The sequence below is a fragment of the Perissodus microlepis genome, chromosome 3 (assembly GCF_051167445.1).
Source record: "Perissodus microlepis isolate ML-2025 ecotype Zambia chromosome 3, ASM5116744v1, whole genome shotgun sequence".
Taxonomy (NCBI): domain Eukaryota; kingdom Metazoa; phylum Chordata; class Actinopteri; order Cichliformes; family Cichlidae; genus Perissodus; species Perissodus microlepis.
The window spans coordinates 19,781,573-19,806,651 of NC_140463.1; the positions used below are offsets into that span (position 1 = coordinate 19,781,573).

Genomic DNA, 25,079 nt, shown 5'->3' on the forward strand with positions numbered 1-25,079 from the left:
CCGCTACAAGAAAGGCTCACATATGGAAATGTGTCCTTAATAAATCCATTGGCTTTCCCTGAAGTTGTTTCAGGACAAGAACCCGGTAATTGTACCACAACAAATCTACCAGGTGTAACAGAGCCGCAGACAGACAACAACAACATAGAGGAGGATTTGACGCTCTCAGGACAACTTGAAGAAAGAACAGTAAAAAGTGGAGAAGAACCGGGAGACCAATCCTTCTCACAAACCTCTGATGTGGAATGTGAGAGCGATGACGAGCGAAAGGAAAGCGAGGAAGAAAATTCATCAGAAAGCTACATTTCGACTCCTGTGGAGCTTTCTCCTACGGATGATCCAGCAAGACGAGATGATGTGGATCCACAAACAGGGATTTTTCTAAATAAACAGCATCCCGCAATGGAGGAATTGGTCAACGAAACAACGAAAGGAGGTAGGAAAAGAAGTGTCTCGACGACGTCTTATAGCAGAGATAAGAGAAAAGACGATCGATCCAGCCCTTCGCAAGGTAATGTTGAACGTTCCCTCTCTCTACCGAATAACCTCCTACTACATAAAAAAAATTAGTATTCTTAAAATAATAACATGGAATGTTAGAGGGTTACAATCAGAAAGATACAGAAAAAGGAAAGTTGATTATTTATTAAAGCGTAATTATGATGCTGCAACGATATTCTCTGTCTACAAGAGATGAGACTGAAAAGTGACAATGATATATCTGCACTAACTCAAATGTGGTGTCCGGGACACTCAATAATTTCAATCGGGGAGGATAGTGCAGATGGAGTTGGTATCTTTTTTGACAGAATGGTAAAAAAGAAAATGCGAAAATGTAGTTAGACGGGGAAGATTAACACTTACCGAATGATATGCAGATAGGGAAAGAGGCGCCAGTTGATGTTGATCCCTGGTTCGTGGCTGTTGCGAGCTCGCAAGCAGTCTGAGCGGCGCCAGTTGTTGATATGATAGAAGTCAGAGGTCTTGTGGGAGCGCGGCGGCAGTCTTAACCTCAGCGGGAGATCATAAAAATCGGACCTGTATCGGATTGGCTAACAGGGGTGCGAAGGGAGCCTCGCGATTGGCAGCGGGGCAAAGTCAGGCGGAGCTGGTCTCCGGGGGGGAATTTTCAAACGAGGAAAGCAACGCATTCGGGAGCAGAGCGGGGAGCGAACATGCAGGAAAACATTGTGCTCTGCAAGCAGTTGCGGGTCGGAGATTAAGAGCGAGGTAGAACTTATACTCTGCGTTGAATTTTAGAGGTTGCTAGTAAGAGGGATGGTTTTGAAGAAAAAAGACTAAGGATTTTTGCCCTGTTTTTGAATATAAGGTTTTTGGGAATAGAGGGTAGCTAACAAGTTATTGTAGGGTTTTGGAGAAAACGCGGAGGATTTTTTTAAAGGAGTTTTGCCTTTGTTCGGCTGAGAGGAGTTTTGCCTTTGTTCGGCTGAACATGACGGGGGCACTGAATTTGAGAAAAAAGACTAAGGATTTTTTCAGGATTTCCCCTGTTATCGAATATAAGGTTTTGGGAATAGAGGGGGTACCTAACAAGTTATTCTAGGGTTTTTGGAGAAAACGCGGAGGGTTTTTTAAGGAGTTTTCCCTGCTAAAGTGTCTAAGGATTAGGTTGAGGGGGCTGCGGGGATCGCGAGAGTTTTTTTCTGACTATGAGTTTTATTCTAAATCTACAAATGCATATAAATCGAAATAAAGTTTTCCCCCAAGGCATGCAACCTGTATTTCTGGCCATACTGAACGTTACAAAAGCACAAGTTTAACTAAACAATTTTAATATGGTTTAATACATTTTTAAACCGATAAGCACCCATAAGCACGGAGCCCGAGAGAGAGAGCACGGTCCGGAGACACGGGCGTGCCCCCGCGCGCCCAGACACACAGTGTCGGGCACGCGCACGCGCACACACCCACACACACGCTGACCCACAACCAGATGGCGTTTTTTTAAGCATAAAAAGTAAAAACTTTTTAATGGCTTTAAAAAATAAAAGAATGCTATTTGATATATAAGAAACTTTCTAAATAATCAATTAGTTGTTTTTTAGGGGGAAAAAAAGCAATGAGTTATGAACTAGAATATTTTTTATGAATATCATATTTTTATGAATATCATATTTTTATTACTTCCTTTATTACTTCCTTTACTTCCTGAGCTCATGAATAATGTATTGGGGCCATAACTCACTCAGTTTGACATAAGGGGTATAATATCACTCTCTAATGTCCTATGTCACGATGTGCCGAAGATGAAACCCTTGAACATTTACTATTATCCTGTTATAGAACAGTAGAGATCAGACAACAGGTGACTAAAGTGGGGTTTGAAATTGATAACAACATACAAGCTATAAAATATGGTCTGTTTAAAGAAAAAATGTACGACAGTAAAAGACGCCTATTTTGGCTTATCATGTGTGTCATTAACACCCACATTTGGAAAACCAGAGCCAAGGTGGTCATTGAGCAAAAATTGATAGATAGTGTGGCTGTGTGCAAAAATATTCTTACAGACCTGAGAAGGAGGAAAACTTTAGGACAAAAAAAGAATAGCCCTTTACCTTGGGATCTTTTGAAGATATAATCAATGTTAAAATGTTTGAGTACTTTTGTTTTTTTTTTTTTTGTTTTTTTTTTTTTTTTTTTTTTTTTTGGGGGGGGGGGGGGGGGTGTAATTTAACTTTTGTATTAATGTATCTATTGTAAATTATTATGTGTATTGCCAAATATTTTGATGCAAAGTTTTTATGTGTTGTTGCTTGTGAATTTGCCATGAATTTTGAAAATAAAGGCTTTTAAAAATAAAAAAAAAAGCAAGGGTGGCAAAGGACTCGGTAAAGGAGGCGCCAAGCATCACCATAAAGTTCTCCGTGATAACATCCAGGGCATCACCAAACCCGCTATCCGTCGTTTGGCTCGCCGTGGCGGAGTGAAGCGTATCTCCGGTCTGATCTACGAGGAGACCCGCGGTGTGCTCAAGGTGTTCCTGGAGAACGTCATCCGTGACGCCGTCACCTACACTGAGCACGCCAAGAGGAAGACTGTGACCGCCATGGACGTGGTGTACGCTCTGAAGAGGCAGGGCCGCACTCTGTACGGCTTCGGCGGTTAAACTCGTTCGTCTTAATCCATCAAACGGCTCTTTTAAGAGCCACACACTTCACTTTGAGAGCTTTGTTTTGCGATGGTGTTATTTTTCTTATGGCTTGGACGAAGTCCTGAAAATATTAGGAAAATAGCTGCCAGTATTTCCCCACCAACTGCCGAAGTAGCGTGTTATGTGTTAACATATTACATTGACTCTTCGTTTTAATATAGGCTGTAAAATTCAGGTGTTTGTAATTTTCTTTTTGTATTTACAACGTCATAATAACTGACATGACCACAAACTGAACTTCAGAGGATACAGACCCATTCAATACCACGGTTTATTAATACTCACTGAACAGTCATAGACCAAACAAAAGAAAAACGATAGATTTCACTGATTTATCAGTTTATTTGTAAATTTCTTCCTGTTAGAAATCCGCTTGAAGCAGAAGTGCTTTAGTAGTGTTTTTTTGTTTTTTTTAAAGATAACCAACCCACCTTTGATCTAGTAAAAGGTGGATATGAGTGGATGAAGCCTTTGAAACCTCTTCCTGATGTGTGCCTGAAATTTCATCTTCACCAGTCATATCAATATAACAATTTTGATGTGTGATCTTCCTTTCTGAAAGGCTTACTCACTCTCACAATCCTGACACAACCTTCATATAAGGAACATTATCAAAGATATGTTTTAGTACCCAGATTTTATGCACTTGAAATGCAACATGTCTGTTTAAACTGCAAACAAAGTATCAAAGGCAACTGTTAATGCTCTGTGATGAAATGACCCACATCGCAAACAAGAAGTTTTGCCAGGTTGTTGATGTGCTTCCAGGTAAAAAAATAAAATAAAATTTAAAAAAGCTCCATTGAAGGAGTGGATCAGAATTACAGAAAATACACCACACAAAGTGTGTTTGCATGTAGCTCACAGCTGTGGTTTGCTGTCAGTCTAAATTAATCTTAGACCTAAATGAGAGTTTGTAGTGATTTATAATTATTATAAGTCTGAACCTCTTTAATCTACTCAGCTGTCTTTTTAAGTTTTAGTGCAAGTACTTTAAGGAACAAACAATGAGACAATGTTTATGTTCTTACTACACAGATTTCTGTTTTTACAGCAAGTTTATAAAAAGAAAAGTCTGGGTAATAACTTTACAATTTAAGTCAGTCAGATTTTTATTCGTGTAGTAAAACAACTAAATGTGTTGCACATACTGATAGACTAACAGGGCTGTCCCACTTCAGTTCTAGTGTGAACATGAGTTTGACACCTATGGATTAAAGATTTAGTTTCATTACTTTAAGCAAGTGTACTCTCAGAGGTGAGTGGCTCTTACAAGAGCCGTTAGTTGGTTGAGGAAAGTGGCTGGATTTTATTTAGCTTTCTTAGTCTTCTTGGCCTGGATGTTGGGCAGCATACCACATTTAAAATTACAATTCATAGTTTTATATATGAATTATATAATGTCAAATTACTATTAAACAAATGACTGTCTAAGTATTTCAGACTTTAGTTTACTTCAGCCATATTCCATATAAATCAAGTATCATACAAGAATAAAAAAAAGCTTCAAATACAGTCATGACAATAAAAGAATATGACTTTAAGGACTTAACAACATTAGTTCAGTTATAGTACACCAACATCTCTTACACATTAGCACTAAGGGAACACTGAATGACCTGGTGGTTTTTGTCCATAAAACTACTCATCTAAGATTACCACAAAGTAAAAGATCTCTCAGCAAAATGATGCAACATTTTAGGCACTATTGCCCCTATCAAATCAGTGAGCTGGGATTTTTTATTCCAAACATGAACTACTGTTACAGCAACAGACATGGACTACTGGTGCCCACACAACAACTCAATGTCCACTATGTGAAGGAGCCAAACACGTGCCTGCTCCTCTCGTTAACTGAGAAAAACTGCTGGCATATTGGTTTTACATCTATACTGTCCAGTGTCTCCTGGTGGACATACAGCAGCATTGTTTAATCTCATTTGAGTCATTGTTGACTTTAGCCATGTTTTTAGTTTTGTGAGAGCACTGAAGCTTTTTTCAGCCTCAGCCGAGGATACTGGGATGACTAAAAGCAGCCCGACAATTGTCATCATAATAAATACTAGTTAATCTAAATCATCAGTCAGTCACCTGTGACCTCGCCTCTTCACCTCTGTCCGAGCTACAACATGGCAGAGCTGCCTCTGTCACCTGATAAATAACAGTGAGACATTCAAATCAAATCACTGTTATTGTCACATCACATGTGCAGGTACACTGGTACAGTACATGTGAGTGAAATTCTTGTGTGCGAGCTTCACAAGCAACAGAGGTGTGCAAAAATACAATAACATAAGAACAAGCAAAATATAAGAATGGCTAAATCTGAGAATTATATGAATAAATATATGTACAATATAAGAGTGTATGCATATTACTGAATGTGTATACTAAATATGTATATCTACATGTGTGCATATATGTGTGTGTGTGTGTGTGTAAATATTTTACAAATTAAATAGAGTAAACAATAAAATAAAATATACAGAGGTTGGTAGTTGGATATTGTGCAACAGTTCAAAATACATGCAGTCACACATGTGCTTCAAATACAGTCATGAACCACCAAGTCATCATCCAACTTCACCTGTGATCTTGTGTCACCATTACTCTCTGAGCTTTGTGTTGGTTCTTCTGTCACCTGACAAATAGGACATACATGACAATAAGAATAAAATGTGGAGCTGCTTCAGTGTTTCTGTCAGTTTGTGCAGATCTTGACTCATCAGTAATGTTTGTAGGCTGAGTGCATTTTTAAAACAAGTTGTGCAAACTGCACTACAAGGTGGAATATTTGCAAAGTCATGACTACCACATGATATTTTGTCTGAAAAATGAACCCTATGAATATGTCAATACCATTAGGATAAAATTATTGTGTCACCAACATTTTAACGTGTTTCCATCCTTAAAGCTACTTCGAAGAACTGTAAAAATTTAAAATAATATATTTTTGGGAAAGAAAAAAGAAAATCAGATTCATGTTAGGCTTACTGTCATGTCTGTAGTATTTCACAGCACATTTAAACAATAGTTTACACCAAGTACTTGAGAGCACGGGGTCTATCATATAGCTTATCACAAATCACTCGAATGTGATGAGCTTTGGAAAATAACAAGTGAATAAGGAGGGATACATTTAAGGACAACAATTCGTGCTAAAATTGAATGAGGTAATTCTGTAAATGAAGTCAGTGAATTCCATGTTGATGCCAACTGTAATTTCTGGTATAGACACAGCATGAAGATTGAAGTGTGAGCATAATATTTACATCATAAAAACAACAAAGGAGCGAGCTCTTGGTGTGAGTGAGGTGGCTCTGAAAAGAGCCGTTGTTTGTAGGACAGCGTGCAGCTTAAGCTCTCTCTCCGCGGATGCGGCGAGCCAGCTGGATGTCTTTGGGCATGATGGTGACCCTTTTGGCGTGGATGGCGCACAGGTTGGTGTCCTCGAAGAGTCCGACCAGGTAAGCCTCGCTGGCCTCCTGCAGAGCCATGACAGCAGAGCTCTGGAAGCGCAGGTCGGTCTTGAAGTCCTGAGCGATCTCGCGGACCAGGCGCTGGAAGGGCAGCTTGCGGATCAGCAGCTCGGTGGATTTCTGGTAACGGCGGATCTCTCGCAGAGCCACGGTACCGGGCCTATAACGGTGAGGCTTCTTGACGCCTCCGGTGGCCGGGGCGCTCTTACGAGCGGCCTTGGTGGCGAGCTGCTTCCTGGGGGCTTTGCCGCCAGTGGACTTGCGAGCGGTCTGCTTGGTTCTTGCCATTCTTTTTCACTTTTCTTTCCCTGTGATAAGAGCAGAAAATGTAGCAAACAGAGGAGACTCGCTGCTCTTAAAGTGTGTGACTGGCTGTGACGCGGTACCGCTGCGGCTCGTGATTGGTGATGGGCTCCACGTGGAGCACCGCCCCGCCTCGGTGTGTGCTGCTCATTGGAGAAACGAGCATTGATGTTGTGCGCTGCCGCAAGCCTCTCTGCGATTGGTGGGTGACGAAGCTGCCCGCGCTCTGCGGAAATATAAGCGAGGCTTTGAGCTGATCGGGCCACATTTCCTTTGAGTGCCGATACTACGAAGAAAAGAACCTGTCAAAATGAGTGGGCGTGGAAAAACCGGAGGCAAAGCCAGAGCTAAGGCCAAGACCCGCTCATCCCGTGCCGGGCTTCAGTTCCCCGTGGGTCGTGTCCACAGACTGCTGCGCAAAGGCAACTATGCGGAGCGTGTGGGAGCCGGCGCCCCCGTTTACCTGGCAGCTGTGCTCGAGTACCTGACTGCTGAGATCCTGGAGCTGGCTGGCAACGCAGCTCGCGACAACAAGAAGACTCGTATCATCCCACGTCACCTGCAGCTAGCTGTGCGCAACGACGAGGAGCTCAACAAGCTCCTGGGGGGAGTCACCATCGCTCAGGGTGGTGTGCTGCCCAACATCCAGGCTGTGCTGCTGCCCAAGAAGACCGAGAAGCCCGCCAAGGCCAAGTAAACGCAAAGCGCTCGGCTTCACCAAAAACAAAGGCTCTTTTAAGAGCCAAACACTTCTCTCTGAGCAAATATCCTTCTTGCTGTTATGGTGTTTGTAACAACTTGTGTACTGGGAAATGTAGATTATGCATCTTGATTTATTTTAAAATCTATGTTCATTCATGTCATCTTACATAGTCAGGGACTGAAATACACCTTCAAAATATACTTTTATTAACTCCAAAGCTGCGTGCGTTTAGTCTATTCTTGTCTTGTGAATAAAGAAAACCTCAGGTCTTGATATAAAACATAAGCAAAAAGCTCTCAGTCTCTCCTGCTGTGTGGTTAAGGCTCGTGCCTTCAACCTCATTGCTCATTTTACTAATTTAGAATAAATTGGAAATCACTAATTATTCACTTCATAAATATGACTGTAGACACTCATCATGGTTCACACGCAGTTCATGACACGTGGCAAGATCAAACCTTGTTAAACACAATAGGAAATCATAACGACGTGAGGTGGAGAGGGACAAGTGGAGATGCTTACGACGTCTTTATTTTATTTATTTTTTTAAGAAAGAGGGGCAATACATATAAATGAACATTTTAACAAATGTAAATATGCCAGATTATAGCCTTGGGCTAATTTCCATCTGCAGACCCTCTGGCACGTTGGTGTTTAACACAAGTTAGTAAAAACATACAGAGACACTATTTACAGGTCATGTGACACGGACAAAAACAGTGATCACATTATACTAGAAAAAAACAATGACAAGGAGAGTGTTCAGCACTGCTGCTGAATTTGGGACATTTTGCAAAGTCACATCTACGCTTAGGTTTTTGTGTCTGTTGTGAGTAGAATAAAACAATTCAAAGAATAGAATGTGTTTAGGTTTGCTTGGATAATAGGGGGCAGCTGGTGATCAGAGGAACAGGAAATGATTCCTAAGTGTGGGTTTTGTTAGAATGACTTTGTCAACTCCTGTTTTAAAGACAATAGTGGATTTGTGTTCTCAAAGCATTTCATGCGACCTTAAAGCTCTCAAGAATGACATTAAGTTGCTGAACCCTGACCTCTGACGTGCCAAATCAGTTGGTTCAGCGATAAACTTTGGTGTGTAACTGTATAGTGTGAAAAATGCATCGACAGTGGGGGTCTGCCTGTTATAAAATGAGTAAAAGCTGCCTCAGCCAGATAAACAGGAAGCCACCGTTACTAACCTGGTTAGAGGACAGCCCCCCCAGACTGAACAATAGAATTAGTGGAAAACTACTGTGGAGGGGGACACAGGGCAGCCCCGGACTCTCGTTCAGCTGGGATATCCAAAGGATCGGTGAGGTCAAGAAGTAAACTCAAGACTATAATTTGAAATAATTTAATTCCCCTCATCCTTCACGCTACAGAACTCCATGGTAAAATAAATAACAGTATGGGCTCAGCTTGGAGTAAAATGTGTCCCCTTGAAATCACACAATATCAATTCAACTGGACTAGATTTAGTCAGGTAAGGTTGTAGATTAGAGCATTTCAAGTGGATTATATTAGCTAGGTATCATTAAAATATACAGTGTACTTCCAGTACAACAGCCAGTGTAGGCTTTTAAAAAATAGAACTCAATATTTCATCCATGAATAATAACATGCATCTATGAATGTATTATGTGTTGTTTAATAGAATATTTTAAAATGTAGTTGCTAACTTTTAACAGTTTATTTCTTGTATGATAATGTTTCACAGTAAAAGAATTGGTGTAATGTTTTGTATTATGAAGGTATGATTGTAAATATTTTGTTGTTAATATTTGTATTGTTGTCTTTTCTGGAGTTGCAGACTTGTGAAGACAGCACTAATGTGTATCACGATACTAATACAAGTCATAAAAGTAATGAGTAAAATGAGGGGAAATTGTGCTTTAATAATAAGGATATTATTATGAATGATCGAGTGGTGAGAGGAAGGAGCTCTTGTGTGTTGCTGTGGTGGCTCTGAGAAGAGCCGTTGTTGAGTGTGAGAGTGGTGTGAGCTCACTTCTTCTTGGCTGCCTTCTTGACTTTGGGCTTGGCGGCCTTCTTGGCTGGGGACTTCTTTGGTGCGGGAGCCTTCTTGAGCACCTTCTTGGGGCTTTTGGGCGCTTTCTTGGCCGCCGCTGCTGGCTTCTTGACCTTCTTGGGCGACTTCTTAGCGGCTGCGGGCTTCTTGGCTGCTGCCTTCTTGGGCGACTTCCTAGCAGCTGCTGCCGGTTTCTTGGCTTTGGCCGCGGCGGGCTTCTTTGCTTTAGGAGCGGCTTTCTTTGCGGGCTTCTTGGCTTTGCTCTCAGTAGCCTTCTTGTTCATCTTGAAGGATCCGGAGGCCCCGGTGCCCTTGGTCTGCACCAGAGTGCCCTTCGCCACCAGGCTCTTGATGGCGGTCTTGACACGGGCCTTGTTCTTGTCCACATCGTAGCCTCCGGCAGCCAGAGCCTTCTTGAGCGCGGCTGCGGACACGCCGCTGCGCTCCTTGGAAGCGGCCACGGCTTTCACAATCAGCTCGCCCACGCTGGGGCCGACCTTCTTGGGCTTGGAAGTCGTTGTCTTCTTCTTCTTGGCCGCCTTGGCCGGGACGGCAGCAGGTGCGGGAGCTTCCTCGGACATTTTCCTCTTTCGCGTCTGATCGAGATTCACGGTACAGTGATGGCAAGTCGGAAGCGCCACGCTGAACTTAAACGCACCATGAGAACCGTGGAGAGTGAAGGCAGCGCGCGCAGCTCTCGCGCGTGCCTCGCAATGCTTCATTTTGTGTTTCGTGTCTCGGGATCAAAAAGCTCAAAGTGAGTGTGTGAGCAGCACTGCAGGTCGACAGTGGAGCCGTCCACAGTGGGCTTGTGTCTCGTCACGCAGGCCTCGTGTCGGGCTCTCGTGCTCTCGGTTCGTGGAGCTTCCAAAGCTCAGTGACTCGGTGCGGAGCTCAGCGCTGCTCGGCGGCTTCTTGCACTCTTTTCTCTGCTAATACCGGTGGAGCCGCAGCAGAGCTCCGTAAAAAGCCTTTTCCAGCTGATACACGTTTGTTCACGCACTCCGAGTTAAAAGCAGCATCTGGTGAGCGCAGCTGTGGGACAAAGTGACGCTGCGAGCTCCCAGCAAACACACCGATGCTGCTGGAGGCCCACGGAGCAGCGAGACTTGTGTGACAACTGCTCACTTCTAACCAAAGCACAGTTTCACTCACATTGTTGTACATCAGAAGCTTCATTATTCATACTCAATACCTGCTAAGAAACATCCAGCCATCTCACTGTTAATCACTCTTTCTTCCGCTACTAGTCAAACATTATTTTATCATTGTATCTATTTAATTTAATGTTATTGTAATATAATTATATTGTCGTAATTATTTATTTTAACCTGCTCTGCCCATGTTGGTGAATTTCCCAGCTCTGGGACTAAAAGCTTATCTCATGTCCTGGATAGCGACCTCAGTTTAATCTAGTATAGTATTTTTAGTTATGCCCAGTATATCTGCTCTTTTTTCTGGAAGATTCTGTGATTCTTCCACCTACTGAAAAATGTGTAACCACAATTTTCTGTCCATGATAAGTAAAATGCTGAACAATACCTCCGACCCACTCCATCATGTGCTGAGCAGTCACAGGAGTGGGTTTAGTGAGAGACTGAGAACCAAAATTCACCTCTGAACACCACAGGAAATCATTCCTACCGACATCATGTACAACTCCATCTTATGCACAGCACTTACTACAATAGTTGCATTATAAAAAGGCAGAAAGGGAAAGGTGGCTATGGAGCCATCAAATTGGGAGTTAGATTGAAGATAGCTTTGATGGAAATTCCTCTTTGGTCATAGCTAGAAAACGTGGAGGACACAGCAGGGCCTCTCTGTGACAGATAGCAAACCACTGATATTTCTACTGAGAGATTTGGAGCCAGCGAGGAATAAAGGAGGTTCTGTTGTGTGGGAGTATTTTGGTCAATTGGGTGGGTTTTCCAGCTTTGTGTTCTGGCTGTTTGCTTTTGTTTTGTGCGTGTTTATTTTATCTGAAAACGGGAAAAACTTAAAATGTCAAAAATCTGCTTTTCATAATATAAATATCATTAAATAACTTTAGAAAAACTTAAATTTGACTCTTTACATTTAATGTTATAAAAAGATATATCTTATTTTTTTTAATAATCTTAAACTGTTAGTCTGCAAAATGTGCAGCAATTTAATTTATTTCTTCTCTTTAGCTGATAGTTTGTGGGGCCCAGGTAGAATGTATAACTGCATCTCTACCAGTTTCGCTGCACTCCAGCCTCTTCTATGCCATGTGAAGGGATTTTTCTTCAGGCAGGAGAAATTATCTCCACCAAAAGAAACAGGTTCGCCCATCGCAGTGGAAAAAATTTTCTTCTTAAATAAAAATGAAAAAGGGTTACCTTAAATGTATCATGTTTTTAATTTACAAGTTCATAAGCATTTTCCTTTCCAGTTCACAATCAATTCTACCCCCAAGGTCAAAAATATGTATAGGAAAATTCCCCTAATATAATATTATTCATAAATATACCTGTCCCGATTAACTGCATAAGTACATGGAGGCGGGACCTCACAGCAGAAACATACTCCATGTGTTGTACATTATTATATGTATATTATGTGTAACATGGTATTTTTCAATTATTGTATTTACCGACATCAAGAAGTCACAAGCAAAGAAAGACCACGCCATGGTGCATGTTTAAACAAGGAAAGATTACTGGTCAAAATTATTTATTAAAGAAACAAACATTTTTTCCCACCCCCAAAAATACATGTTCAAAGCAACACAGCGGTGGCCCAATATCAGACAGAATTCCACTTTGTAGAGTGGGCAATCATTATGAAGCAGTTGGTTTTATTTTGTGGATTCAAGCTGCTCTTCATTGTTTTTGGCCACCAGAGGACTGTTGAAAAGCTTCAAGTAATGAAAAGTTTTTCAATACAAACTTCAGTAAGCTTCATTTGGCCATCACTAATACAGACACAAGACCATGCAATAGAAAGCTACAACTTTGCATGTCAGGAATAAAAGGAAAAGTACGCTTGGAACTGTAACACAAGTGTCAAATATAAAGTCGAATTAATTCTGTGTTTGTAGCGAGTTTCTTTCTACAATAAGACGCAGGAATACATTTCAGTCCTCTCGGTCAGTGCAGCGGATTAATACCATCCAGTGACAAGAAAAACCCTATCCGCGATTCAAGGAGTTGGCAACATAGTAACTGTATGTTGTACAGTAAGAAGTACGCTCGTTAGTTTAGTGTGTGGCTCTAAAAAGAGCCGTTGGGTTGACGTCTGATGCTAATCAGTTTACTTGGAGCTCGTGTACTTGGTGACGGCCTTGGTGCCCTCAGACACGGCGTGCTTGGCCAGCTCACCGGGGAGAAGCAGGCGCACTGCGGTCTGGATCTCCCTGGAGGTGATGGTGGAGCGTTTGTTGTAGTGGGCCAGGCGGGAGGATTCAGCGGCGATACGCTCGAAAATGTCGTTGACAAACGAGTTCATGATGCTCATGGCTTTGGACGAGATCCCGGTGTCAGGGTGGACCTGCTTCAGCACCTTGTACACGTAGATGGCGTAGCTCTCCTTCCTGGTCTTTCTCTTCTTCTTGCCGCCCTTGCCGGCGGTCTTAGTCACGGCTTTCTTGGAGCCCTTCTTGGGCGCTGACTTGGCAGGTTCAGGCATTTTCGCTCCTCGACACTCTGCAGCAACGAATGAGCTCCGTGACTGAGAGCAGCGCTGTTTATACAGGCTGTATGCTAATACCACTGCGCAGACCCTCGGATCTCATTGGTGGAGCCGCACAGTGAGCCGGACGTTGTGTTGGAGGGAGTTTGTGAACTGTGCTGAAACAGGCGCGCATCTAACAAAGACAGTGGACTGTGTGATTGTGTCCTCGTTTGCTGAGACAGTCATTTGTTCTAAATGAGCAGTAAATGTATTTCCAACTAAGCAAATCGCTTTGGCTCAGATTAAACTTATGTTTCATAACTGCATAGTTTTACTGAAGTTTAATGTCTCACTACAGCACACATTAGACTGAACCATTCACTTTTTTTGTTATCTGGTGTTCATATATTTTTTTAACTGTGGATTTTGAATTTAAACGAACATTAAAAATCTTAAAAAGGAGGAAAAAGAAGGTGCACTTCCACCGGGAGGATCAGTGTCTGAAGCAGCATGTTGTTCGTGTAGGATCATTTTCTGTGGGAGAACACAGACATGACCCTTGAATTAGATTGGTAGATGACCGTTAGATTAGTTGATGCTGGCAACACTTTCACAACAACGAAATAGTTATGGTGTGACAACGCATTCATTTAGTAGCCGAGTGTGTGTAAGTGTTACCGAAATGGTTTATGTATAAAAAAAGATTAATATTTGGTTCCAGCAGTTAAAATATTTTTTCCTTGTAATTTGATGTGGTTCATATTGTGATGCAGGGCTGGCCTGGCCATCGGGCATACTGGGCATTTGCCCGGTGGGCCGCTCGTGATTTTTTATTTTTATGGGCCGATAGGGTTTTATTTCTTTTCTTTTTTTTAACGGTATAAATGAATGGTGGTGGATTGGCCTGATGGTCATGATCGACTCTGGGCTGGACCAATTACAGCCGAGGAGGTCGAACTTTAAAGTTGAGGTGAAAAGGAACGCGATTTGTCCCATACTACTTCAGCTAGAAAGTTGCTACAGCTGTAAAAGCTGCTGGTCATGGTATTGGTTTGTATATGTGATGAGAGGGAAACATGAAAGTGAAACCAGGAGATGTCCTCACTGAATCATCAGAGCTGAACAGGTGATGGAGAAACAGGTTTACATTTTAGGTGACATGAATGAGTTGAAGGGAAGTTATGAACTGTTTCTGAGAGACAAATAACACCAGGATCCTTTTCTAAGTAGCTGACGGCTGGTAGCTGTGCAGTGGCGGGTCTAGCAAAGTTTTGCCAGGGGGCCAGGTAGGGCATTAACCCTTTAAAGCCGGTCGGAGCGGGCATGCTCCGTTTTGCGTAACTATTTTTAAATCCCTGTAGAACCGGAACCGCGTAAGCTAGCACAATATTTTTTTTGCATATGAAACCGGAGGAGTTGTACTTACATCTTATGCCATCAGCTTGTCCTAGGTCACGGTTTCCTTCCACATATAGCTTTGCAAAAATTGCATAAAAAGCGCTTGCAGAAACAAAAACATTATATTCCAGAAACGGGCTTTGCCGATCTAATCAGCTGTTCATAACACTTCCTACATTAAAATAGACGTCAGCGTGAACTATCATATGTCCGCCATTACCTGCCTGAAACCGGAAGTGACGTAATTTTCGCGGAAAATGTAGTTTTTTACCTGTAGGCTTTATAAGCCTATACTGCTGTTTTTAAAAGTCATGTTTGACTTTATGCTCTTCTGAATAGTTTCTGGTATGCTTAGAACTCAAATTGCACTGCTGGGAATAGTTTATTTTGATGCACATGCTGTTTTCTTTACAAATTTGCATTATAGGATTGTTTTTTGTTTTTTCTGCAGTATATAAAAATTAGTGATGGGATTTCCGGCTCTTTTTAGAGAACCGGCTCTTTCGGCTCGGCTCACTAAAAAGAGCCGACTCTTTCGACTCTGAACCGGCTGTTAAGGTTGTTTTGTATCTTTAATTAATTTATTATTAACAATAATATAAAATTATGCACAAAAGGAATTACTAATGTAAAAAAAAAAAGGGGTTTTATTTATATATGTTTATATATAAATATATGCGGTAGCCCCCAGAGACAAAGCACATACAAACTCCAAAACACGAACAAACTCCAAAACACATTTCTAGCTTTAACTGAACTTCCAAAACAGAGCTCCCTAGATTACTTAAATTACACAATTGAAAGCATATGTGTATTGTTTGTGTATTTATACACAAGCACTCATATATATATATATATATATATATATATATATATATATATATATTCAAATAATTAAAAAAAAAATGTTCATTTACCTGTTACTACCACACACCAAATCCGGTCATTGGTACTTGCTGGCTTGTGTAGCCACTAGGTAACAAAAGCTCAACACTGCCCCTAACATCCTGGAGCACATCTGTTGTGTTTTGTACGTGTTTTGAGTTTTTATGTGCTTCTGAGTTTTTACGTGTTTTAGAGTTTGTACGTGCTTCGAAGTTTGTACGTGCTTCGGAGTTTGTACGTGCTTCAGAGTTTGTACGTAAAATGTAATAAAGAAATCATATAATACAAAAACCAGCTATTCACATTTCAACTTTTACCTATTTAAATTTTCAGCTTTTTCCTTTTAAACAAATTTAAAGTGAAACAACACAAAACACTGCAAACCACAACACAATTAAATATAAATTAAAATATGAAAAAAAAAAAGAAGATGCATATTCTCTGTCATATGGACCTGCATGAATAAACTTTCTGAATCCTTTATCATCTGCAACTGAAAATAGTTGTGGATGATTACTATACCTTTCTAATGTGACGTTGTTGTTCCTGGCTCTCTTTCTCTCTTTCCCTCCCGCTCTGTTCCTGTGCTACTGCGAGTGTAACTACCGCCCTCCCCCCTCACAAGCACAAGGCTCACGTGCCGAGTGAAGCGTAAAAAAAGTGCGAGAGGGTGAGAGAAGGAAAAAAAAAAAACACGGCTCGCAATAAATAGCCGGCTCGCATCATTCACGTCAAAGACCCGGCTCTAAGAGCCATTTCGTTCGCGACCGACACATTACTAGTCTCCGCAGCTGGTCCCCCCTGCTGGCCTCCAAAGTCTCAGTCATTGGCCTCCACAGTTTGTAGATGCACATTTGGATGGATTGGTGAACTTCTGCCTGTCTTTAATTCTGAGAAACTCTATCTTTTCAAAGTGCTCTTTTTATACTCATTTTTTACTCAGTATGTCAGTCATGTTACTGACTTACTGCCAATTAACCTCTAAATGCTCCTCCAGCTGATTCACTTTAGTAACAGTGACTTTTCCAAGCTTTTGTTGCCTGAATACAAATCATTGCATTTTGTTTTTATTGACCAAACCAGAATGAGAATGTTAAAATTTACAATGTTGACTGGGACCTGCAGTTATAGATAATATTGCTGGGTGTAACTATGAGTTCAAATGGCTGTTTTATTTATCAGCAGTGGTCTACCATTGGGTCAGCTCTTTCATGTTAGGTTTGAGGGTCAGCAGTGATGTAACTGTAAATGCCGGCAAAGCCACTTTACTTTGTGCTTTTATTTTGAAGAGTACCTTAGCACTTCCTCTTTTATTGTGTCAGACTTCCTGTTCAGTTCTCGGTGAGGTGAGGCAAACACGTTGCTTCAGAGTGCGTAAAAGCGTTTGTTTTTTGAGGGTACTCATGCAAAACTATGTGTTTTATTTATCTGTCACATGCTATAACTTTGAAAGTTTACTCAATGTGGTTGAATTCGTTTTTTATTGTATATGCATGTCATTTGTTTGTGGTGTGGAAAGACTGGCTAAGAGATGTGCATGGAGGAGGTTGGCTAGCTGATTCAGCATGATTAGCACCCTTGGAAGCAGAAAGAGGTTGGTTAATGATTGCAAATGATTGTTTATGTATTTAAGAGACAGAAAGGTTGTTGTTAATTCATTTTATTAAATGCTGTAACATAAATAGTTTAAAAACTATTGATTTATGTCAATGTCACTATTTGAGTTAATCAAAATGATTTTCTATGGTAAAATGTGAACATTTCTGCACTTTCTACTTAAATGTTTAATGGTATTTGTTTGGGCAGCACGGTGGCACGGTGGTTAGCACTGTTGCCGCACAGCAAGAAGGTCCTGAGTTCAATTCCACCATCAGGCCGGGGTCTTTCTGTGTGGAGTTTGCATGTTCTCCCCGTGTTTGCATGGGTTCTCTCCGGGTACTCCGGCTTCCTCCCACCGTCCAAAGACATGCAGCTTGTGGGGATAGGTTAATTGGTTAATCCAAATTGCCACTAGGTGTGAATGTGCGAGTGAATGTGAGTGCGAATGGTTGTCTGTCCCTGTGTGTTGGCCCTGCGACAGACTGGCGACCTGTCCAGGGTGTACCCCGCCTCTCGCCCTGTGACAGCTGGGATAGGCTCCAGCGCCCCCCGCGACCCTGAAAAAGGATAAGCGGAAGTGAATGGATGGTATTTGTTTGTGCATCTTTATAGTTTTCACGGTGCCATATTGTCGGTGGTTTAAAGAGGAGAGAATAAAGTTGCATCAGTCGAAGCTCTCTGCGTCACGAGTGGTAATTCCAAGTGGGCAGCTACAGTAACTAACCAAAATAAATGAGAATCATGAATATTAAAAATATAGATATTTTTTTTTAATAAGAGAATAACATCACTTCTATCCTGGGCAGGTTTACCTTACTCAACCACTTTGATTTCTCAGTAAAACAAACAAAAAACAAACAAACAAAAAAAACCATTTCTGGCACAGTTATTTGTTCATTAAGAAATTAACAAAAAGTGATCTAGAAAAACACTTTTCCGTGCAGCAGGACAGTGGTTTCATGGTCAGTGTTTAACCCTTTGAGGTCCTCACCAAGAAAAAAGCAATGGAAAATGTTTTTGTTTCCATTTCTTATTGAATTGGGTGACTAATAACCACAATCAATATTTCTTTTTTCAATAGACCCTTTAGTTTTTAAAATATTGATTTCTACCAAACAGTTGAGATGTCCCTCTATGGTAAAAGTATGAAATGTCATGCAAATACAAGTACATTAGATAATACAGTTGAAAAAAATCAAATAAAGTGCCAAATTATTAATTACTAAAAACAACAAATTAATAACAAAACTATCCAGGCCATTGGATAAAGTTTATTTCTAGTAGCATGCCAGTGAACACTGTTGTTTTCATTCCATCAAATGAAAGTATTATATCAAACAACAAAATACATAGTTTTTTCATCTGCAAATGTGAAAAATGTGCGACAGCACAAAATACTCACATTCAGGCCACTTCTGATTGAATGCTACTGTGCAAAATGAGTTTTGTGTTTAAAATAGAATAGTGCAAATCAAGCACATCTGCTTGTGGTTTTGGTCGTTGGGGTCTTAGGGTGTAGCATTTATTCTGTGGTCTTGGAGAGCTGGATCATGGTTGTCCAACTCTAGATGCTGGCTTGTTAACTTGGTTCAGACACAGCCAGGTGGAAACCTTTTGAGAGCCATCGGTTTCTGGTCCGGTAGGGCACAGTCCCTCTTGTAGACCAGGTATTCAAGTCAAGGATGTATCCGAACAGTGGAATATGCCATCTCCTTAACTTGTAACTTATAACTTGTCTTGTACAGGTGTAATAGCATATTAGAAAGTTTAATTCCTCCCATATGCTAATTATATACAGGGATGAGTGATGGGCATGGAATGGTGATCTAATGATGTTTAGGAGGTTGACACATTTCTTGTCAAACCATTTCATTGCAATCAGACCTTGATCAGCCTGTAATAACAGGCTTCATGGCCCTTCTTCATTAGGTCTTTGTCTGCCATCAGGGGAGCTCCACAGGTGCAGTTTGGTCATACAGTACCAATGCACCTGACACCCAATGAGGTGCGCAAGTTCTGGACCAAGCTGAAACTTGTGAAGAGCTGCGGTTCTTTTATGGGTTTGCATAGTGTTTTTTTTACAACTTTGGCCCCTTAAAGGTAGCTTCTGTTCCTTTTCACTCAGGAGAGCATTGAAGAATGTAGACCCCCCCTTGATACAGCAGCAAGTCGTGGATGATGCCAGATGAACTTGCTTGGCAGACCAATTTAAAGCCCCACTCATCTGGTTTGTTGGCAATATATTGGTGGAGAGTGCCAGCTCTTGAAACCATGACCTCAAACACACTGTGGTTGAAGGTGGATGGTATCATCAGTATCATGCCACAGGACCATGTGATTTTGAGCCATATAATTGTTTAGTGTCCATATAGTACTTGCTCAACATGAAATTATAATTTTGACAACTTAGTAATATTAATTTACCAGCTACTGTAATTTGAGTAAAAGGTAATCAGTTGTGATATTTATGATGTCCACGTGTTATTCTTGATTTTTACAATATTTATTAATATTAACTCAGAAAGTTACAAAAATGACTTACTGAGGAAATTATTTCAGCATATTCTTGCTGTGCTAACACTTAATGCGATTTATCAATAGCAATGGATAAACAAAATGGGTCTAGTGGTCTGATTTTATGGCAAATAATCAATTTTAATAACATTTAGGTTATGTTAGCATTAGCACCATAAAGGGACAAATCAACCTTTTGTGTGACCACTTTTTTAAAAAATTATTAAACATTTAATTTCACTTTTTTTAATGCTGTCAAGTGACATCTGTTTAGTAAGTCCTCCAACACTATCATATATCAAAAAATTTTATCTTCCTACTTTAGTTTTATTGGGAGAGGGATAAGAAGAGCCAACAGTTTCCATTTGCAGTGCCTTCTGATGGATTTTTTTGGCATTACAGATGTAAACCAATTGGTAGAAAAGACTCAATAAGGTAGGTCAATTTCAGTGAAAGCCTCAGTTAGATATAGGGCCTGAAAATGTGCTCTACCAATTGGTTGACCGGAACACTAAAGGGTTTTAAACTGGTGTACAGTGACATCAATGTGTTGATGCATGTAAGTAAGCACACAGGTGAAATGTTATGTTTATTGTGGTTCAAAGACATTAATTAAACATCTATACATGAGTTTGGTCATGGATCAGGTTCAGAGTCGCCCATTCCAGAGATCATGAGTCTGCTGAACACACAAATCAGCTGCTTCTTACTCCATCAGAAAGAGCCAGGACTAGGATCAGGATCCTGCCTCATTAATTGAAAAACAGAGTATGATCTGGATAAAGAGATAAGGACAGAGTCAATAAGAAACTCTTTATCCACATGAGGACAACTGATCTCAATCAAACATCAACAACAATGATTCAGTGAAGTCCCTAGTTTAAATGCATGGACTCTGTCTGCTCTGAAAAATGGGTCTGAACTGGTGTGAAATCTTTTAAGTCTGAGAGGGAGATGCCTGAGGCCTGAAGCAGCTGAGGTTGTCTAAATAAGGGACTAATATCTAATCAGAGGACAGCAGATAAAATATAGAGTTCAAAAATACACATGTGATTGTGTTAATTGGTAATTTAGCTTCCAATGCAATATTAGAATAAAAAATTGTAATAAAAGCTCAGACTCAGGCCCTTTAGATGGAGAGCCAATCCAGACCTCTTATTCAGGGATAGCTGGGATCTATCACATTTGAACGCATCAGTGAAATTAGACTGGGGCCTAAATATGGACTTAAAACTTGTCTAAACTTGTGAGAAATTAAATTCACTAGCTGAAAGTGAATATAGAACATAAACAGGCTAACAAAAAGGCTGACATAAACACTTGCCAACTGGTCTTTGAGTGTGAGTCCTGGTCTAACCTCGGGCTTTCCACCTGTAGAGAAAACATCCAGCCAAAAGTAAGATCAGACCCAGGGTCAGTATAGAGGCTCCGATGGCAATCAGCGTGGTTGATTCAGGAGTTGATTTGTCCGAGGACGGCTCTGAGTCGGACAGGTGACAGACAGAGGCCAACAGTCAAACAGACAGGTGAGCAGTCAAATACATATTTCTGTGGACATACAGACAGGTATTTACCCCAGTCGGTGATCAGAGGTTCCTTCAGGCTGGCGTGCTTCACCACACAGGAGATGTTCTCGCCAGACCTTCAACACAAAGACCACTGATTCACAAACCACTCACAGAACTGGATCTGGAAATGAACCTGGATCTGATGTGGAGTGACCTGGGTGTGTACTCCAGGTAGGAGTGAGTCTGGTAGTACCAATCACCATTTGCCATCTCCCCAGTGGAAGTGACATCAGAGGTGACTTCCTGTCCGTCTCTGAGCCAGCTCACTTTGATCTCACTGGGAAAGAAGTCGTAGACGCTGCAGACCAACATGGCAGGATGGTGACCAGAAAGCGGAGTCTTGGACTTAATTCTGACACTGGGCTGAACTAAAAACCACACAGACATTATATTTCCATTGTGGCAATATTATGTGTAATGGGACAGAATCATCTGTAATCTACCTATAGAAAATGTGTTAGCTGTCAGGATAATGGCATAATTTTGGTTATTTGTAATTAAATAAATTAGAATTGCAAATTTCAAATCAATTTTTTTATATTGCTTCAAATCACAACAGTTGCCTATTGTAAGGTAAAAACCCTACATTAATACAAGGAAATAAGAAAAAAAAATGCAACAATCATATGACCCCTATGAGCAAGAGTTTTGGTGGGAAAACTGAAGGCTCTCCCTCACATTCTACTTTTAAATACTCTAGGAATGACAAGTAAGCCTGCAGTGTGAGAGCGAAGTGCCTAATGGCATGATATGGCACTGTAAGGTCATTAAGATAAGATGAGGTCTCATTATTGAGGAGCAGGATTTTAAATTAAATTCTGGATTTAACAGGAAGCCGCTGAAGGGAAGCCAATACAGGAGAAATATGATTTCTCTTTCTAATTCATAATTTCTAATATCATAATTTTATTCATATCATATTTTTATTACTTTCTTTATTACATCCTAAGCTCATGAATAATTTATTGGGGTCATAAATCACTCATTTTGACATAATTGGCGTAATATCACTCTCTCGGATGAACTAGTTTTTCAGCGTCACTCTGAGACAGGATATTTCTAATTTTAGAGATGTTGCACAAATGGAAAAAAGCAGTCCTACATATTTGTTTAATAAGTGTACTGAAGGACATCCTGGTAAAAAATGACACTTTTTTTTTCAAATTGCAATTATTAATTAACACTAACAGTATCAGTGTGAGTTAGGCTACGTTTACACTGCAGGCGCTAGAGCATCAAATCTGATTTTTTTGACCCTATGCGACCCATATCCGATCATGGTATGACAGTGTGAACGGCACAAATCCAATATTTTCAAATCCGATCTGGGTCACTTTCGTATGTGGTACTGAATCCGATACATATCCGATGTTTTAGAAAGCGACTGCTGTTTGAATGGTCAAGTCGCATTAAATCCGTCTTTTACGTCACTGACACAAGACAGACGCCGGAGAAGCGCCCGATAAGACATTGCAAATGCTTCCTGGCCATCCAGTGAAACTGTTGGGAAGACGTGAACATTTTATTTATACTGTATAATCTGCAGATTCTGACAGAAATCTGCAACTATCCTTTGAAGCACCGCTCCTCTCTAAAACAGCAATAAGGATAATTATTAGGTTATTTACATTATTATGTAAATAACAAAATAACTTAAAGCAAAAATTGGGAAACGTAAAGTCCGAAGTCTTTATATTAAAGGCCATCAGTCAAACAATACTGTTTGTGTGACGTCTTCTTTTGCACATGCGGGCCGCTTTGAGGGTTCACACTAGAGCGCGTTTGCTGTCGCATTTTATTTGTAGTGTGAACAAGCAGACAAAAAAATCGGATTTGATCCAAAAATTGGAATTGAGCATTAAGACCAGCAGTGTGAACATAGCCTAACTGTGGCACTAAAAACTGGAAGAAGCTCAAGTTTTGCCACCAGCATTCAATGCAAGCTGTATTTACACAAATATTTGTTAAATCATCTTCTACTTTTTAACTTCTAATTAAAGTTTTAATTAATCCTGAAATAATTTAATAAAAATTTTTTCATTGTTAAAAAACTTTGTTTCTTGAATTTTAAAGAAACAGAACTCCAGTAGACTCCAAATTTCTAAACAAATTTAAACCTTCAGGAGTTTAAGGATTAAACTGAGTGATTCAGAGTGTTGGTCACTGTGTGGCTGAACTTGATGCCCTGATGATGTTGCACAACTACACACTCACCTGACTTAGCTAGAACAGCCCGATCATGAATATCAATGTTATGGTAACAATATGCCGCTACCATTTGTCTCATTGAATTCAGCCGTGCAGTATCATTGTTCCAGAGCATTGCCAGCTTCATTCCATGCTCAGTGAATCCAACATACTCCCCCACACTGCTGCTGAATCTGATGTACTCTATCTTCTTGTAATAGCGAGAGTAGATGTACTCGATGTGCTTCAGCTCAGTGGTGTTAAATTCACAGCGATCCACCCTATACTCTAAAAATCCATCTGAAGAACAAAACAGAACATCAGTGAAGTGCAGACTATGGAGAACTGATCATACCTGCTGTGTAATAGATGATAAAGTATAAACTGTATGTTGTATTGATGAGTCTATTGGTCAATGAACCATGTATTGATCAACAATATACAGACCAAAGATGGATGTATTAATTGGTATGAGTGTGTTGATCAGTGCATTGATCATACCTGCAGTGCGGATGCTGATGAAGAGGAGGGTGAAGCAGAGAAAAGATGAAGCCATGTTCCTGAGTGCTCTTAACAAACTGACTCACTCTGACTGAGAGCTGCTTTAAAAGCCAGATGACATAGTCACTTGATCACAGCATCACCTGTTAATAGGAAGAACTCTCTTAGAAAGGTTTCATCTGTAGTTTATAACCCCACCCTGCCACACCCCTTTTTTCTCTACCTAATGCAGTCCTAGGTATTAATCCGACTGAGGACTGAGGCTGTTCAGATGGAAACACTGTGACTTATTTGTTCAGATAAAGATAAACTAAATACAAAATGATTTGGCTTTTATAAAGTGTGATATTATCTATAGTTAAGCAAATATACTGGAACCAGCAGATTCATCATGTTCATTAGTCAAAGTAAACTTTATTGCCATCTCCGCTACATACAGTATCATTATTGATGACAGTACATGTTAGACAAAGTAAAGCTTGAATTTGTTTGAAGACCTGAAATTTTAAGTGTGATAAACACATCAACAGTATTTACATGATTGATTATGGTGATTTACTCTGAGGTCAGAACCACATCTCTAACTCTGGAACTGCATGAGTCTGTGGACATCAATTAAGCTGTTAATGAACCTGCAGTCAGCTGAGACTGAATAAATTACATGAATGAGTGATGAAATCTTTCTCCCTCTGAAAAAGTCACATCCAGATGAACAGAATCAACTTTTTGAGATTTTCTTACCTGGATGACTAAGTATGTATCAAGACATTATTAATCAGTTATACAGATCTTTAATCAGTGATTCTACAGTAAATGATTCTGAGGAGCCGACTGACAGTGTAAAAGCTTCATTACTGTCCACAGACTCACGCTGTTACAGAGTTAGAAATTTGATCTGACCTCAAGGTAAATCACAAGTGAAAAAGTGTTTGCCCCCTTCCTGATTTTTTTTTTCTATATTTTTATCATAATATGATGTGACTGTCCAACTACGTTGCAACATATAATAAGTGTGGTGAAAAGTGTTGATCAAGTTACCTGAAAAAAAAAATCAGTAACTAATTACTTACGGTTCCAAAAAAGTAATCCTGTTACTTTACTG

The 25,079-nt window shown here is 40.4% G+C and overlaps 6 protein-coding genes across 7 annotated transcripts; 2 read left to right on the forward strand and 4 right to left on the reverse strand.

Annotated features, from left to right (window-relative positions):
• Positions 1 to 1,175: 1,175 nt before the first annotated feature.
• LOC146390415 (histone H4-like) lies at positions 1,176 to 3,140 on the forward strand. The gene is made up of 2 exons (XM_084921405.1): positions 1,176 to 1,211; positions 2,810 to 3,140. Exons 1-2 carry the CDS (start codon positions 1,176 to 1,178, stop codon positions 3,128 to 3,130), a joined length of 357 nt encoding a protein of 118 aa, XP_084777531.1. The 3' UTR covers positions 3,131 to 3,140.
• Positions 3,141 to 6,486: 3,346 nt separating this feature from the next.
• On the reverse strand, positions 6,487 to 6,985 carry LOC146390416 (histone H3). The gene has a single exon (XM_084923493.1). It carries the CDS (start codon positions 6,940 to 6,942, stop codon positions 6,532 to 6,534), a length of 411 nt encoding a protein of 136 aa, XP_084779619.1. The 5' UTR covers positions 6,943 to 6,985; the 3' UTR covers positions 6,487 to 6,531.
• A 231-nt stretch (positions 6,986 to 7,216) lies between these two features.
• LOC146390417 (histone H2A-like) lies at positions 7,217 to 7,709 on the forward strand. The gene has a single exon (XM_084923500.1). The coding sequence runs from the start codon at positions 7,268 to 7,270 to the stop codon at positions 7,652 to 7,654; it is 387 nt and encodes a 128-aa protein (XP_084779626.1). The 5' UTR covers positions 7,217 to 7,267; the 3' UTR covers positions 7,655 to 7,709.
• A 481-nt stretch (positions 7,710 to 8,190) lies between these two features.
• Positions 8,191 to 10,478, reverse strand: LOC146390418 (uncharacterized). Its single transcript, XM_084923471.1, has one exon. It carries the CDS (start codon positions 10,409 to 10,411, stop codon positions 9,665 to 9,667), a length of 747 nt encoding a protein of 248 aa, XP_084779597.1. The 5' UTR covers positions 10,412 to 10,478; the 3' UTR covers positions 8,191 to 9,664.
• A 1,921-nt stretch (positions 10,479 to 12,399) lies between these two features.
• Positions 12,400 to 13,383, reverse strand: LOC146390419 (histone H2B). Its single transcript, XM_084923503.1, has one exon. The coding sequence runs from the start codon at positions 13,338 to 13,340 to the stop codon at positions 12,966 to 12,968; it is 375 nt and encodes a 124-aa protein (XP_084779629.1). The 5' UTR covers positions 13,341 to 13,383; the 3' UTR covers positions 12,400 to 12,965.
• A 6,389-nt stretch (positions 13,384 to 19,772) lies between these two features.
• On the reverse strand, positions 19,773 to 24,080 carry LOC146390420 (H-2 class II histocompatibility antigen, I-E beta chain-like). Of its 2 annotated transcripts, none has more exons than XM_084923469.1 (6): positions 23,978 to 24,080; positions 23,504 to 23,776; positions 21,444 to 21,657; positions 21,296 to 21,363; positions 21,079 to 21,201; positions 19,773 to 20,496 (listed from the first exon to the last, which is right to left on the reverse strand). In XM_084923469.1, exons 1-6 carry the CDS (start codon positions 24,030 to 24,032, stop codon positions 20,474 to 20,476), a joined length of 756 nt encoding a protein of 251 aa, XP_084779595.1. In that variant the 5' UTR covers positions 24,033 to 24,080; the 3' UTR covers positions 19,773 to 20,473. The 2 variants fall into 2 exon arrangements, with proteins under 2 accessions (XP_084779595.1, XP_084779596.1); XM_084923470.1 differs by having other exon boundaries at positions 21,046 to 21,201.
• Between the last annotated feature and the right edge of the window lie 999 nt (positions 24,081 to 25,079).

Coding starts and splice junctions, on each gene's coding strand:
- LOC146390415 (XM_084921405.1), top strand. CDS start 1,176: ATGCAGGAAAACATTGTGCTCTGCAAGCAGTTGCGG. Junction 1,212..2,809: donor TGCTCTGCAAGCAGTTGCGG/GTCGGAGATTAA, acceptor TTGAAAATAAAG/GCTTTTAAAAATAAAAAAAA.
- LOC146390416 (XM_084923493.1), bottom strand. CDS start 6,942: ATGGCAAGAACCAAGCAGACCGCTCGCAAGTCCACTGGCGGCAAAGCC.
- LOC146390417 (XM_084923500.1), top strand. CDS start 7,268: ATGAGTGGGCGTGGAAAAACCGGAGGCAAAGCCAGAGCTAAGGCCAAG.
- LOC146390418 (XM_084923471.1), bottom strand. CDS start 10,411: ATGAAGCATTGCGAGGCACGCGCGAGAGCTGCGCGCGCTGCCTTCACT.
- LOC146390419 (XM_084923503.1), bottom strand. CDS start 13,340: ATGCCTGAACCTGCCAAGTCAGCGCCCAAGAAGGGCTCCAAGAAAGCC.
- LOC146390420 (XM_084923469.1), bottom strand. CDS start 24,032: ATGGCTTCATCTTTTCTCTGCTTCACCCTCCTCTTCATCAGCATCCGC. Junction 23,777..23,977: donor CATCAGCATCCGCACTGCAG/GTATGATCAATG, acceptor TTTGTTCTTCAG/ATGGATTTTTAGAGTATAGG. Junction 21,202..21,295: donor ACCTCTGATCACCGACTGGG/GTAAATACCTGT, acceptor TGTCCGACTCAG/AGCCGTCCTCGGACAAATCA.